Source organism: Macrobrachium nipponense, chromosome 29, assembly GCF_015104395.2.
Source record: "Macrobrachium nipponense isolate FS-2020 chromosome 29, ASM1510439v2, whole genome shotgun sequence".
In the NCBI taxonomy this organism is placed as follows: Eukaryota; Metazoa; Arthropoda; class Malacostraca; order Decapoda; family Palaemonidae; genus Macrobrachium; species Macrobrachium nipponense.
Window position 1 is genome coordinate 15,341,490 of NC_061092.1, and position 16,334 is coordinate 15,357,823.

Below are 16,334 nucleotides of genomic sequence, written 5' to 3' on the forward strand. Positions count from 1 at the left end.
CTCCAGAACCAACCGAGTGGTCTCCATATGAAATTTTGTTTTCTGGACATGCAAGTTCAGGGCGCTCACATCCAAAACTGGCCTCCAGCCCCTGATGACTTGGGAACTACAAAAAGGCGATTGTAAAAGCCTGGAGGAAAATCCCCTTCTATCTGTTCTATCGCTTCTTTGAGAACAAGCGCTTCCACTTCTGCGGCTAGCGCCAGAAATTTGTCTGAGCCCGGAGAGTATGCCTGGAATGGGAATTGGCACAGGTGAGAGCGAGGGAGGTGAAACGAGAAGAATACGATAGCCGAACTTAAGTACTTGCACTACCCAGGCTTCTGCTCCTCTGTTTTCCCATTCCTCCCAAAACAGAGCCAGCCTGGCTCCCACTGGTGCATGAAGAACCGAGCTTTCATTTGGAAGGTTTGTTAACCTTGGCCGAGGTCTTAGACTGAGGTCGCAAATTCGACTTCGGCCGAAAGAAGCGCTTGGTTTTTCTTCCTTCGAAAAGGCGCTTGGGCCAGAGGAGAAACCGAAGAGGAACAGTCTCCAAAGGAGCTTTAGGTCTCTTAGTAGACTGTGCCAGTAAATCCGAAGTAGATTTCTTATCTAGCGCCGACGATTGACAACACTACATCGTCTGGAAAGAGGATCTTTCACAAAAGGAGCAAACAAGAGAACAGACTTCTGTTGGGAAGTAACCCTTTTAGAAGCAAAGGAGCACCAAAGTTGCCTTTTCTTAAGGGTACCAAAGGCGATGAGCGAAGCTAACTCATCACATCCATCCCTAATGGATTTGTCCGCACAGGACAAGAACACCAGTCCAATCCTCCGCTAACTCCTAAGAAAGAGAAGGACAGTCTTCGATCTTGGCCGCTAAAGCGCCAATAGTCCAATCAAGGAAGCTAAAGACTTCCAAAAGTTTAAATTGGTTCTTTACAACGTGGTCCAACTCAGGCGCTGTAAAGAAAACTTTCGCTGCGGCGATAGCAGATCTTCTAGAGGAGTCGATTAAACTGGAGAAGTCTCCCTGGGAGGAGGCAAAGAAACTCCCAGAGAAGGAGCTTCCCCAGTTACATAAAACCTATACCTCTTACGAAGCAACTTAGAGGGAGGGTAAGCAAAAAGCGCCTTCCCTAAGTCTCTTTTCATAGACATCCATTTCTCTGTCTCTTTCAACGAATGTCTAACCGCTTTAGATAGAACAAGTTTTGGAGGAGAGGGTCTGAAGTTTTCCTCCTCATCAAAAAAGTCGGAAGTTACTAGGGAGCGCGGAGCCGCTTTCTCAAAATAATCTGGATAAGATACCAGAAGAAATCTAAGGGAGACGTGAATAACACGAGAGGTGATGTGAATCCTCCTCCTCTACTTCTTCCTCATTCTCCGATACCGCTGAAGAAGTAGACGGGACTACAACCGGATCTGAAGGTTTTGAACCACCCTTGGACTCATTCATCCAGTTGGTTAACATCTCTAACTGCTTGCGCAAAGGCGCCAGAGACGAATCAAAAACAGTTAACGTAGGCTTGGGCTTGGAAGAGCCTAAATGCTCAACAGGAGGCGGAAAAACTACTTGCGCCTCGCTCGGAGCCACCCTACTCTCAGGCTCCTTATACCGCTTGACTGGAGGAGGCGAAGAATCAGCCCCTGAACGCCTCTTTAATGGGACGCGAAACGGGCGAATCTCGCCAAGAGCGCCGCGCGACCGGAGACGAATCGCTTGAATCATTCGAAAGGCGTCTAACCGCAACACCTTTCCAACGCTTAACCGAGCCCTGTTGATGCGCAACAGGCTCAACAAGAGAGGCGCCTGTCTGTGGGCAAATCCTGATCGACTCCCTTGGACTTCCGGTATGTCTTCTCCCCGGTGCGGGGGAGCTGGACAGTGACCTTTGTCTAGGAGACGTGTCAGGACAGACAGACGCACCCTCAACTACACTCGTACCTGAAGCCGCTTTCTCCAAAAACGTCTTAACCGAATTACCAAGTTGCAAAACCGTATTCGCTAGTACCGGAAAAGAAAATTTCTGATCTAACCTCGATTCAGACTGGCAATGGTGTCGGAAGAAACTACACGGGAAGCCGGAGAAGTGGGATTAGTAGGAGGAATAGGAGGTGTAGTTAAAGGAGACATAACAATTTGAGGAGAAACAGAAGGAACAGATGCATCGCAAGACGAAGCAGAGCTAAGCCTACTTTCCCTAAGCGCTGCTTTTCTAATTCTGTCTTTAGCTAATTTCTCCGAGTATGAACTAAAAAACTTCCATTGAGAATCAGTCCAATCACTACACTCGTTACATGTTCGATCTGCTGAACAAACCTGTCCCCTACACTTAACACATTTAGTGTGAGAATCATACTCCAACTTGGATAATCTAGTTTTACATCCTGAGATGCAAAACCTAACTCCCGACGGACTAGAATCCGACATGGCAACGCCTAAATAATAAGCAAAATAACAACAACGCCAAAAAAGAGTACTTCACCAATTCCGAAGATCAAATCCACAAGAAAAAAGCGAAGCAAAGTCATCCAACCGCACCGACCACCGGCAGGAAAAGAATTGGATTCACCTAGGCAGTTGTACCTGGTTCTCCGCGAGTGGAGGGAGATGACGTCATCACCACCAGTGTTGGCGACGCCTACCCGCTAAATTTGAATTTAGTCTCCTGCCGCTCGTGGAAATCACGGCTGTATAATTGTTCGGTAAGACACTACAATAAAATTCTCAATTCTGCTCAGACCCCAAACCAGCCTAGGTAGACCTTGGTCTATAAATGACAAGATTTGTCACCTTTCCCTACACCCTGGGTTAAATTTGACCTTAGATAGGGTATATAAGGTAAGGTAATCCTACCCAAACTCTCTCACTCCACTGGCTGTGGGCCTCCTTGGCTCTTTGTCGCCGCTACAAGAAGCTTCCAATGACCACGGTCCTGCACAACATCCCATCAATCCCCTGGACCATCCACTTCAAGCTCTGTCATGTCCCTTTTTTATGTTATCAGACCATCTCATGCGGGGTCTTCCTGGAGGTCGTCTGCCCTCTGGTTGTCCTCGAGTAATCTTGCTTATTAGTCTATCCTCATGAGCCCTTGCCACATGCCCCGCCCACCTCAGTCTTTGAGCAATAATCGTGCCTGTTATCAGGGGTACCTCTGTCATTTCCCTCAGTTCATTATTATGCCTTCTTCTCCATTGTCCCATCTCCGCATCAGGCCAACTTGATTTGCAGCGTCTCTAAAAAGGCTAATTTTTCCATCAATTTCCTGGATGATTTCACCACAAAAGTCAATATCATCTGCATAAGCTAATCTATCACACCTAGCCTCCCCAAGATGTACTCCATTACCCTGTGGTGTTTGTCTCATGACCCATTCCAGCACTAGGTTAAAGAGAATCGTAGACAGTGTGCATCCCTGCTTTAAACCAATGTCAACTTCAAAGGACCCGTTACTTCCCCTCCAATCTGTACTCTGCCTCTCATATTCCTGTAACACATTTTTTTTAGGCGTATAAGCTTCTCTGGTATCCGGAATTCTCTCAGTATCCTCCACAATGCCTCTCGTTTTATACTGTCATATGCCTGCTTAAAATCTATAAAGGTAGGCCAAGAGTCTTTATCATATTCCCAATATTTCTCAAGGATCTGTCTTACAATAAAGAGTTGGTCTATGGTTGATCTAGACGTTCTAAACCCTGCTTGGTAATCCCCTACTATGGTCTCACTGTCTCTTCAGTCTATTATACAATAGCTTAGCTACAATCTTATATCCGACAGTTAAGAGACAAATGCTTCTATAATTTCCACATTCCGTTCTATCACCTTTCTCGTGAATTGGCACAAACAGTCCCTCCTCCCATTCCTCAGGCATTTCTTCTCTTCTCCAAATTCCAATCACAATTTTTGCCATTGCTTCTTGTCTTCCTCCATACTTCAGTAGTTCTGCACTAATTTTGTCAATGCCAACAGACTTATTATTCTTTAGGTGATTTATTATTTCTAGAATTTCCTCTGTGGTTGGATCCTCAACATCCTCTCCCAATATGATTTCTCCATTCTCCCCAGGCTGTTCAAGAAGTGCTGTTCTATTTAACAAGGTTCTAAAATGTTTTACCCATCTCTCTTCAATTTCCTCTCTATCTACTAAAAGATCGCCATATCTGCCTGCACCCATTCCTAGTCTGGCCTGGTATCCCTTCCTAATTTTATTTTTATTTATACCATGGAACTCGGCCCTCACATTTCCCCTCCTGCTGTTGCTCTCAACCTCTTCCAACTCCCTATCAATTAGCATTCTTTTCTTCCTTCTGTTGGTGCTGCATGCCTCATTTCTTGCCTCTGTATATATCCTTCTCATTTCTGCATTTCCCCTATTCTCTATCCATTTTAATCTTGTTTCTCTTCTTCTTTGGGCTGCCTCTCTGCATTCCTCATCAAATCATCGCCCTCCCCTCCGTTGCCTCGCCCTGCCAACAGTTCTCTCTGCTGCTTCCAACACTATAGGTTTTACCTGGTTCCAACTTACATCATCATCCACCTCTAATGCTGCAATCTATTCTCTACTTCAACCTGATATTGCAATCTTGTTTCCTCTTCCTTCAGTTTCTCAGTATCTATCTTAGCTGTTTGCCCTCCATTCTTTCTCTTTATTACTAATCTTATACGTATTTTTGCTGCCACCATGTAATGATCTGAATCACAATCCACTCCCCAGTATGCTCTCACATCCATCAGCGCTGATCTAAATTTCCTTTTGACTAACATGTGATCAATTTGATTGGTTATATTTCCATCAGGTGAAAGCCAAGTGCCCTTATGTTTTTCTTTGTGTGGGAACAGAGTGCCTCCTACTACTAAATTGTATTCTGTGGCTAGTGTTGCCAGTCTAATCCCATTGTCATTACTATTTTCATGTAAGCTATGTGTGCCTATAGTTCCCGTAAAAGCTGCTATTTCTTTACCTACTTTAGCATTCATATCTCCCAATATTATATCAGCATATCGTGGCCTGGTACTTTGTTTAAAACCTCCTGAACTTCACCATACCATCGATCTTTGGTATCTTTTTCACTGTCCTCTATAGGGACATGCAATGTTATTACTGTGATTTTAAACCATCTAGCAGTCATCCTTATTCTTGCTATCCTGCTGCTTATACCCTCAAACTCCACAACAGCAGTGTTTATCTTTTTACTAATATAAAATTCAACTTCCTCTTCATGTCTTCCATCTTCTCTGCCACTATAATATATGACCCCCTTATCCATCTTCAAGCAACTTTCCCAACTTCCAGCCATCTAATCTCTTGTAGGGCAGCGTATTTGTATGCCATATCTTTCCGCTCATTTTCAAGTACATCAGCAAATCCCCCTCTGTACAAACTTCGTACATTCCAAGTAGCAAACTTTATGGGTTTTTCCCAGCTCATGATCCTATTCGTTCCTCAGTCATCAACAAGTGGTCCAGGCCTAATAACTTCTTGTACGGTTTCTGTAACAATCTAGGTTTTTACAGGAAAGGGTTGTTAGCCCCTCCCTAACCTTCCCCAATTATCTGGACTTAGGACCGGCACAGAATCACATCCTAAAAATTTAATTAACAATTCTACTCGGACCCCGGGCTAGCCGAGGCCTACCAAGGCCTATAAGTGAAGAAACTTTTACCTTAAAGATGGCAATTTGTCAAAATTGCATTTTTCCTACTATACAAACCTGAGGTCCTTTAACAATAGGTAGTTAACTGCTTGTCCGACAGTGCGCGCGTGCGCCCGCGTGCCTGAGAGGTGAAGAATCACTTTTGCTTCAGGCCCATGCAAAAAAATGCAGAGTGAGGGGTGGCATGAGGTGGGACTATATGTAAAGGACCTCAGGTTTGTATAGTTAGGAAAAATGACAATTTGTCCAAAATTGCATTTTTCCTAACTATACAAACCTGAGGTCCTTTTACAATAGGAAGGTACTAGCGGCAGCTGGATAGGTCGTAAGCTTTCGAACAAGGGTTCGGTAGTTAACTGCTTGTCCGACAGGCGCGCGGCGCGCGACTGGTAGGTAAACAAATCACTTTTGCTTTTGGCCCAAGCAAAAACTGCAGAGTGAGGGGTGGCATGAGGTGGGGCTATGTGTAAAAGGACCTCAGGTTTGTATAGTTAGGAAAAATGCAATTTTGGACAAATTGTCATTTGTTCCGACACGGCATACAAACCTTCGGTCCTTTTACAATAGGAAGACTCGACTTCTTGGTGGGAGGAATCTGAGTCTTTTGTGAACAGACTGGTGTTCGCCCAACCTTGGAATGCCTCCCTGGTCGTAAGAGCGAGGGAGGATCCAAGCCTCTGTCCGATTGATCGGGGTGTGCACCGCAGGATCAATGGTCAGACCTCTGGACCAAGTACTAAGAGAGAGGCAAGCGTATCTCTTCGTACCAGCAAACAAGAACAAGTTCCTATTTGCAAGAGGCAACATAAAGTTATGGTTTGTCTCTTGTTGGCATCCACTTCCCCCCCCTTGTAGGAGGAAGGTGGTGGATATTCGCGACTCCCATCCCTAGTGAAAGGGATAGGATGGGGCTCTGTCGAGTAGCTCACCGGCATCTCGTCCTTATTTCCAGCAAGGTGATGACCGTATCCCTCTAACCCCACAGGTAGAGGGGTAGAAAAAGATAGGAAGAGAAGCCAGTCACTCTCTCATTCACTTATCTATTCTTACAGTCACACCAGGACTCGATGCTGTTCAGCCTGCTAGGGTCCTGGGTTAGCTACACAACGTGTTGAGCAGCCACCACGGGTCCTAAGGAAAACGATCCAAGGACCTGTGGGCAATATCCAAAAGGTAGAAGGAGGTGCCGGTGGTCTGGTTGTACCAGACCCCTGCCTTCAGTACCTGCGCCACGGAGAAGTTCTTGTGTAACTCGAGGGAGTGTACTTCTAGGTCATCTTGGTGCTGACGAAGAGTCTTCAACACTCAGCCTGGGATGTCGAGTTCTTCAGAAAGCGCTGTCGGCGCTTTCACAGGACAAAGCACATCTCCTTCGCATCGAAGGCGGTGAAGTCCATTAGGGAGGGGATTGTGAAGGACTCTAACCGATCGTCAGGAACCGAAGGGTTCAGAGTCTTCGCTACGAATTCGGTACGAAATCGAGCGTCACGAATCCCCATCCCCTGGATGCTTTGACTTCGCAGGAAAAGTCATGCAATTACCTCAGAGGAAAAGAAGGGAATGGTCGTATGACCTATCCCTCTTCTCGACTTCGGTGATGTCCTGTACCCATACTGGTCTATCCGTCTGCAAGCGAAGTTGTTGTTATCTCGGTAGTGGATAGGACACCGACACTCAATGGTGGGGTGTCGATGGTATGGGGTACTGTGACAAGCCGTTAGGACGAAGAAAAGATTGTTATGGAACAACCGAACTAAGTCCACAGCGAAGTTCGTAACAGACTTGGGCGCTCTGACAGCTGCCTACTGACTGCGTTCGGTAGGAGGCAAGTTGTCCAAGCACCCGAGCAAGTCACGTGACCTTCGCCTTTAAAAGGGTTATGCCAAGAGACTAAACAAATAATTTGTTCGTCACCGATGCCAGAAGGCAAGGTGATGACTCTCTTAAGGCATGTGCCCAACAGGCGAAAGTCAATTGCCTTCTAGAGACCGAGGTCCTTGATGGCAAGATATCTCATAGTATAGTGATTCTCGGCTAAGGAGAAACAACACTATGTGTCGTTGAAGACGAAGGTGTACAGAAAATGCAACCTACGTCTTCACAGGTGAACCGAGAGAAGGATTCTCAAGATTCTGAACCTGTGCTACAAAGACTGAGAACGCTAACCGCTATTCAGTTGCTGTCCGGTGAGGATCGTAGTTTGCAATAAAAGCGGAGCGCTTTTCAGTAATGAAGACAGGGAACTACTGCCTGAAGAACTGCTTCTCATGGGCTGAACATTTGGAAGTAGAGCTGTCAGGTCGGAGAGATAGGCGATGTCTTCTGACATATCTGTTAATTCGGGGCGAGCAATGAAATTGCACACCTACGAATACGAGATATTTTAAAGACAAACTCAGATGTCTGCAAAAATCATTCGCATTATCGCGGTGCGATGCAGCGGTTGACTAGTACAGACTTCTGTTACCGTGCGGTAAACAGAAAGATGAAAGAGTCCAAGAGATATCTCTGTTGAAAATTCTCGCAATGTCGAAGGCGATGAAATCGAGGCGTCACAGCAGTAGATGGACCTTCATTATTGCGAGAATCCCCGTTAATCAGAGACCTAAGTCCATGATTGTTGGGCAGAGATACGGTTCGGTAGTCAATCAAACCAGGGGAGAGAGAGACGTAACCGACCGTGCATCTCCGAGACCTAGCTGATACTGAGCCGCTATCAGGCAGTTCAATACGCAGTAGCTCTCGGTGACTCGTCATCCTGAGTTGCCAGGTAATCCATTATTCCACGAAGGAATGCGTTCGGCTAGAACCATCGAGCATAAAGAATACGCTCGAGCAATTATATTTAACCGAAACGGATTTCGGTAAATACAAAAGCTGATTTGGTGTTGTCATGACAATACCAAGTATCTAAAATCGAAACTGATAACTGCTGGGAGGTTGCAGGCAACCCCGAGTTGCAGTTCAATTAAGATACAATTCGTCTCGGTCACAAACCGTAGAGTTAACTACGGTATGCGCCTACCCCCCGGACAATTCAACTGTTAAAAGAATCATGTCGCGAGGGTAATATACGTAGTATATTTGTAGGTTCTGTACCACGACCTCCATCCTAAATTCTTTTCCCCTTGAGGAATGAGAATAAGGATTGGAGATCGACCGCCTTCGTTCTCTAGTCAAGAGAGTGAAGGAGAAGTCTTTCCCAAAGGAAAGCTTCAATGGTGAACAGAATACCGAAGACGATAGTTCAAGCCAAACTGGAAGTTCCCGTCCGTTCTTCTCTATTCCAGGTTACGCCTACTGTGAGATACTCTTCTTTCAGCAGCATCTTCTTCCAAATGCTAGAAACTACAGGAATTCGAGCATAAGCGAGGTTCCCGATTATCGTGTAACAATTATCGGGGATCTCGCTCACTTTGGACCGTGGTCTCGCCTAGTTTGGAGATCGTAAAAAACTCGAACACTCTGAGTGCGCTAGAAATTCCGTAGAATTCTAAGCACTCTGCGAAACCCCCCACCGAATTCGTCAAACGATATCGGCTGGTGGTCCTCTCGATTCCCGTAGGAATCGAGAAAGGGGCAGGATCCCTCCTCAACTACCGGGGCTTACGTCAGGTAGGACCCGAAGGTCCCCCCGGTAGCGCAGCCCCTAACGTGGATCTTACAGAGAAATCTCTGTAGGATCCCTCCTCCCTCCCCTTTCCCTCGTAGCCGTAAGGAGAGAGGGAATGGGGGAGGAATTGGATACTGGCTCGCCTTCCCAGCGGAACTAGCAGTTGGAGAAGAAAAGGAGCAGCCATCGCCTTACGGCGATGGCTTCTCAGAGCCTGGGAAAACGTATCGTCAGGAGAAAACGTTTTCCCCGAGGAGGGTTACGAACTCATACTGTAGGTAAGGGTCTGCCGCCACTGTGAACGTCGTCTGGGTGGGGCTGATCGACACCTGACAGGAGAGAGCCGATACCGTCCTCCGACTCATTCCAGTCCTCGTCGAGGTCGAAACCTCAGGAGGACCGAAGGGGTATTCAAATACGGTGTCCGAAGACACGTAGAAAACGCCTCTGTCGCAGTAGAGGAGGTGAAGTAGCTTGTTCGACCAGCCAGAACTGAGAGAGCCTTCTTGTCCGGAGACGAGAGACTACCTGGTTCAACACAGTCGGCAAGCTCCGATCGCGGCAGACCCACCACCGTCGATTTGGGTTCCCTCTCGGGCCCCAAAACGACTCGAGCCGAGACGTGCTCTGCTGTGGGAGCGGCGATCCTTCCCCAAGGTCGTTGTGCTGGACGATCAGCGCCATAACCTCGGCAAAGTTCCTCTGGATCTCGGAAGTCACAGCATCTTGCAGAGTGGGACCGTTAAGCCCTTCGAACAAGAGCATATTCCGAGAACCTTCCTCCTAAGAAGGGGGAACAGCGACAGCCCTCTCGGTCTTCCCCATCCACTTGCGCATACGTCCTGGCCGGTCCAAGAACCGTGCCTGGCACGTAGGGCGTCGTGGTGGGATCATGAGGGGCGCACCCTCACGATCACTCCTCAATACCTCGCCTCCTCCCGGTGTAACCCGAGGAGGTTGAAGGTACGGGAGAGGCAGACCTGACGCTCCCTCGTCGCTCGCTGGCAGAACCAGCAGGCTTGGAGGGCTGCAGGCGATCGTCAACCCGCGGCGGGTGGCGATCGAGCTGCAGGCCTGGTCGATCCGTCTCGCTGTGGAGAACGGCTGGACTGAGCACAGCGGCCCCGATCTCGAGTGTCAGAAGAGCTGGTGCTGGTTGCCGTACCCGCTCGCTCTCTGTGAGAGCGACGGTCAGGCGACCTGCAGGCTCCACTGTCACAGTGAGACCGGTGCTTGTTGTCCTCACGGCACGTCACGTCGCTGGTTTCCAGCCGTGGCTGGCACCGGCGAACGGGAGGACCTCTTCCCAGCCTCAGTCCTGGCCGGTCGTGGACCGTCACGTCCCCTCCCCGGGTAGCCAGCTGTTCGCCGCGAGAGTGAAAGCTGGTCTGGTGAGAGTCGCGTGAGCGGCTGTCACCAGTCTTCCGCCCCGTGCCGTGAACCTGACGCTGAGCGGACTCAGAGGTCTGGTTCCTGGCTGCACGGTCGCTGATAGGCGACCGTACACTCGGTACCTCCAGCGAACGAGAGGTCCGAGACGGACCCTGATGCAGTGGCAGAACCACTGACACCAGGCGAGGAAGTACCGGTGTTAGCCGGTACCCCTCTGGTCCCGTAGTCTTCTTCCTTGCGGAAGAAGAGACGGGCCCCGCTCCCGAAGGAGCAGGAGGACCAGCGGAAGGAACCCTCCCGTCCCACCGAGGTGAGACGGGTCCCGAGAAGCTCCCGAGGGAGACTTCTTAGGAGGGAGGAGGCAACCTTCTTCTTCCTCGCTGTGAAGCCTTAGAAGTCGAAGGGAAGAGGCGGCAGCCGACGACGATGAAGAAGATGAAGACGATTACGACGACCCTTCCTCCCTTTCTCTTCTTCGTCAGCTTCCTCAGGACAGACGTAAGATCTGCTATCCAGGGCGGAGCCGGGGCTGCTGTAGCCGAAGCCACAGGGCCCGGACGCACCTGTACAGACAGACCAAAGTCTGGGGTAGTACCACCACGAACAGGGGACGACATCAGCAGGTATGGGCATCTCAGGAACAGCAGCACAGCCAGCAACAGCATCGGTAGGGACAGCCAGCGCAGCAACGGCAGGGACAGCCAGCGCAGCAAACGGCATGGACAGCCAGCGCAGCAACTGCATGGACAGTCCAGCCCAGAATCGGCAGGTACGGCAGGCAGCACCGGAAACACAGGAAGTGGAGCAGCAGCCAGCAACATCCTGGTACCGGCGGCAGGTCCAGGGGCGACTCTAGGGCAGCGGAAGTGTGGTCGCTGCAGCGCGGCAACCACGAGCGGCGGCGGCACGCCCCCCTCTCGGTACGGCGAACGGCACTTCACAGCGGCTGTAGGCAAGACTGTTACCACGTGAGGTGAGTACACCAGGTTGAGGAGGGACATCGTCACCTGGAGCGTGGTCACCACTCCATGGGTGACCGCAGTAGGCCCAGACATAGAACCGCAGCCCCTGGACACTAGCACGCCCTGCAAATGGAAGGACGCCCATACCTCACCAAGGTCCACCGTCGTGGCAGTAGCACCTGCTGAAATAACAGTAGTAGCGATTAGTGGGGGGGAAGTCCCCTCGCGCGGGGGGTGAGCCCTCCCCGACGTGAAGACCCCGAATACAATTGTACATCGGGCACCGAGCGCCGTCCCCCGCGCTCGAGGATCGGGCGAGGAGAAGAACGCCGATAACCTCCCCCCCCCCCCCCCCCCCGCCCCCCCCCCCCCCCCCCCCCAAGGGGAAGGCCATCTGTGGAGCTGAGCGGGGGGGGGTGGGGGGGGGGGGGGGGTTCTCGTTCCCCACCCCCGCACAGCACCCATGTACCCAACAATAATATAAGAGCCCGAGAGCAATCGTGCCATCGGCCTGAATGCAAGGGCATAAGGATCAATTCCCTGACTGAGCGGAACTTGACCAAATAAATATTGATGCAATCAATAATAAAAGGAATAAAATGAAAAAGAATCTTGCATTACGATTCACTTCACAATGAATAAGGGCTCGGATCGAGCGCATTTGCGCCCTCGGTACCGAGCGCAAGGGTAAAAGATCCATTCCTTTATCTTTATGGATCAAGGTTTATGTAAACCTTGATCCATAATGAATTGATGCAATCAAAATATATATGAAAATGAAAAAGAATACTGCGCTTGCGATTTCACTTCATACAAATAAAAAGGGGAAGGATCATTCCCTGGGGAAATAGCGAAACATTGATCCCAGTAAACAATGCAATCTCAATAAAATATGAAAATGAAAAAGAACTGCACTTGCGATTTCACTTCATTCAAATAAAAAGGGGAAAAGGATCAATTTCCGGGTAAGCTCGGAAACTGATCCAAAATGAGTATTGCTACAATCAAAATAAATATATGAAATGAAAAGAATACTGTACTTGCGATTCCACTTCCATACAGAATAAGCTTCCGTGCCGAGCGCATTCGCTCGGCAACGAGCATACAGGTCAAAAAATATAAATGAAAAGAGCACTTACTTACGATTTTCATCTACACATTTCCAACCAAAATATACGCTCGGAGCGAGCGCTCTCCCGCCCTCGGCACCGAGCATACACAACACGAGGGATCATTTCTGGGAAAATGAATTCCGCACTTACGCCCTTCAGTCCCGGCACTCGGGTAATCGGAGGGCGTGGTGAAACCAGATCCTTTAATTCACAATTGAATTCAATGGAAATAAATATGAAATGATTGTACTTACAATTCAGTTTTCACTAGATAAATAGTAAAAGAAAAACCACACCAACCCTGCGAAAGCAACGACGATGAAGCGGGCAGAGAGCGATGATACACGTCCACACGCCAGCAGGCCGAAAGCAAAAGTGATTTGTTTACCTACCAGTCGCGCGCGCGCGCCTGTCGGACAAGCAGTTAACTAACCGAACCCCTTGTTCGAAAGCTTACGACCTATCCAGCTGCCGCTAGTACCTTCCTATTGTAAAAGGACCGAAGGTTTTTGTATGCCGTGTCGGAACAAATGCCAATTTTCGACAAATTGCCATTTGTTCCGACACGAATACACCTTGGAAAGCCTCCCTGGTCGTAAGAGCAAGGAGGGGTCCAAGCCTCTGTCCGATTGATCGGGGTGTGCACCGCAGGATCAATGGTCAGCAGCTCTGGGCCAAATACTAAGAGAGAGGCAAGCGTATCTCTTTTTTACCAGCAAGCAAGAACTTGTTCCTGTTTGCAAGAGGCAACATAAAGTATGGGTTTGTCTCAAGCTGGCATCCACTTCCTCCCCCTTGTTTGGAGGAAGTGGTGGATATATGCTCCTATCCCTAGTGAAAGGGATAGGATGGGGCTCTGTTGATAGCTCACCTGCATCTCGTCCTTATCCAGCAGGATGACGACCGTGTCCCTCTAACCCACAGGTAGAAGGGGAAGAAAAAGATGGGAAGAGGAGCCAGTCACACTCTCATTCACTCATCCATTCTTACGGTCACACCAGGACTCGATGCTGTTCAGCCTGCGAGGGTCTGGGTTCGCTACACAACGTGTTGAGCATCCACCACGGGTCCCAAGGAAAAAGATCCAAGGACCTGTGGGCAATATCCCGAAAGGTAGAAAGGAGGTGCATGTGGTCTGGTTTGGCGTTGGACAGACCCCTGCCTTCAGTACCTGCGCCACGGAGAAGTTCTTGCGGACAAAGCAGAATCTCCTTCGCATCGAAGGTGGTGAAGTCCATTAGGGAGGGGATTGTGAACGACTCGAACCGATCGTCAGGGACCGAAGGGTTCTGAGTCTTCGCTACGAAGTTCGGGTACGAAATCGAGCGTCATGGATCCCCATCCCATGGATGCTTGACTTCGCAGGAAAAGTCATGCAGTTTCCTCAGAGGAAAAGAATGGGAATAGTCCGCATGACCTATCCCTCTTCTCGACTTCGGTGATGTCCAGTACCCATACTGGTCTGTCCGTTTGCCACGAAGAGTCTCGCATCCTCCTATCCCCATGCAGCGAAGTTCTCAGTAGTGGATGGGACACCGACACTCCATTGGTGGGTGTCGATGTATGGGTACTGTGACAAGCTATTAAGACGAAGTAATGATTGCTCTGTATCAACCGAACTAAGTCCACAGCGGGAGTTCGTAACTGACTATCGGGCGCTCTGACACCTACCAACTGACTGGTTCGGTATCGGAAGTGAGGCAAGTTGTCCAAGCATCCGAGTAAGTCACGTGACCTTCGCCTTTTAAAGGGTTATGCCGAGAGACCAAACAAATAATGTATTTGTTTGTCACCAATGCCGGACGGCGAGGTGATGATTCTCTTAAGGCATATGCTCAAAAGGCGAAAGTCAATTGCCGTCTAGAGACCTAGGTCTCTGAAGGCAAGACACACTCATAGTAGTTGAATCTCAGCTAAGGAGAAACAACACTATGTGACGTTGAAGACGAAGGTAGGCAATGAATGCAACCTACGTCTTCCAGCTGAATCGAGAGAAGAATCTCAAGATTCTGAACCTGTGCTCACAAATGACTGAAAACGCTAACCGCTATTTCATTGCTGTCCGGTGAGAAGTCGTAGTTGCAATGAAAGCGGGGCGTTCTTCAGTAATGAAAACACAGGGGAGAGCCGCCTGAAGAACTGCTTCTCATGGGCTGAACGTTTGGAAGTAGAGCTGGCAGGTGCGGGAGTAGGCGATGTCTTTACAATACATCTGCTAATCCGGGGTGAACAATGAAGAATTGCACACCTCCGAATACGATATTTTGAGGACAAACTCAGATTCCGCAAAAATCATTCGTATTATCGCAGTGCGATGCAGCCAGAGACTATTACAGAATTCTGTTACCGTGCGGTAAACCGAAAAGATGAAAGTCGAAGAGATATCTGTTGTAAATTCTCGCAATACTGAAGGCGATGAATTCGAGCGTCACAGCAGTAGATGGTCATTCATGTATGCGAGAATCCCCGTTAATCAGACTTAAGTCCGTGATTGTTGGGCAGAGATACGGTTGGTATTCAATCAAAGCAGGGGAAAAAGACATAACCAACCGTGCATCTCGAAGCGGCAGCTGGTACTGAGTTGCCCTGGGCAATTCAATACACAGTAGCTGTCACTGACTCGTCATCCTGAGTTGCCAAGTAATCCATTCCACGAAGGAATGCGGTTCGGCTAGACCGCACCGACTAAAAGATATGCTCGAGCAATTATATTTAGGCGAAACGAATTTCGGTAAATACAAAAGCTGAAATGGTGTTGTCGTGACAAAACCATAAGTATATAAAATTGAAACTGGAAACTCCTGGGAGGTTGCAGGCAACCCGAGTTTGCAGTTCAATTAGAATACTCCTCGTCTAAGTCGCAATCCGTAGAGTAACTAGGATATGCCTACCCCTCGGACAATTAAAACTGCTTAGCAGAATCATGTCGCGAGGTTAATATACGTTAATATATTTGTAGGATTCTGAACAACGATCTCCATCCTAAATTCTTTTCCTTCAAGAAAACAAAATAAGGATTGGAGATCGACCACCTTCGATCTCTATCAAAGAGAGTGAAGGAGAATCTTCCTCGAAGGAAAGCTTCAATGGTGAACAGAATACTGAAGACTGGATGTTCCTGTCAATTCTCTCTATTCCAGGTTGGCCGCCTACTGTGAGATATCTTCCTTCAGCGACAGTCTTCTTCCAACGCTAGAATTCCAGAATTCGAGCATTCGGCGAGATCCCCGATTATCGTGGTAACAATTATCGGGGAATACTCGTCTAACTCCCTTTGGACAGTGGTCTCGCCTGTTATGTGCTAGAAATTCCGCCGCAGAATTTCTAAGCCCCAGCAAAACCCCACCAAAACCCCCCCGTATTCGTTAAACGAATATCGGCTTGGTTTGGTGTTCCTCCTTCGAGTTCCCGTAGAAATCGGAGATGGTTGCAGGGTTCCCTCCTCCACGACCGGGTTATTAGGTTCCAGGTAGACAACCCAAAAGGTCCTACCCCTTTCCCTCGTAGCCCATAAGGAGAGAGGGAATGGGGGGAAGAAACGGGATATTGCTCGCCTTTCCAGAGTGAACTAGCATGTTTGGAGACGATGAGTAGGTAGCAGCCATCACCTTG

General features: G+C 48.8%; 1 protein-coding gene across 1 annotated transcript; it reads right to left on the reverse strand.

Moving 5' to 3' along the window:
* Positions 1-4,528: 4,528 nt before the first annotated feature.
* On the reverse strand, positions 4,529-4,966 carry LOC135206024 (craniofacial development protein 2-like). Its single transcript, XM_064237195.1, has one exon. It carries the CDS (start codon positions 4,964-4,966, stop codon positions 4,529-4,531), a length of 438 nt encoding a protein of 145 aa, XP_064093265.1.
* Between the last annotated feature and the right edge of the window lie 11,368 nt (positions 4,967-16,334).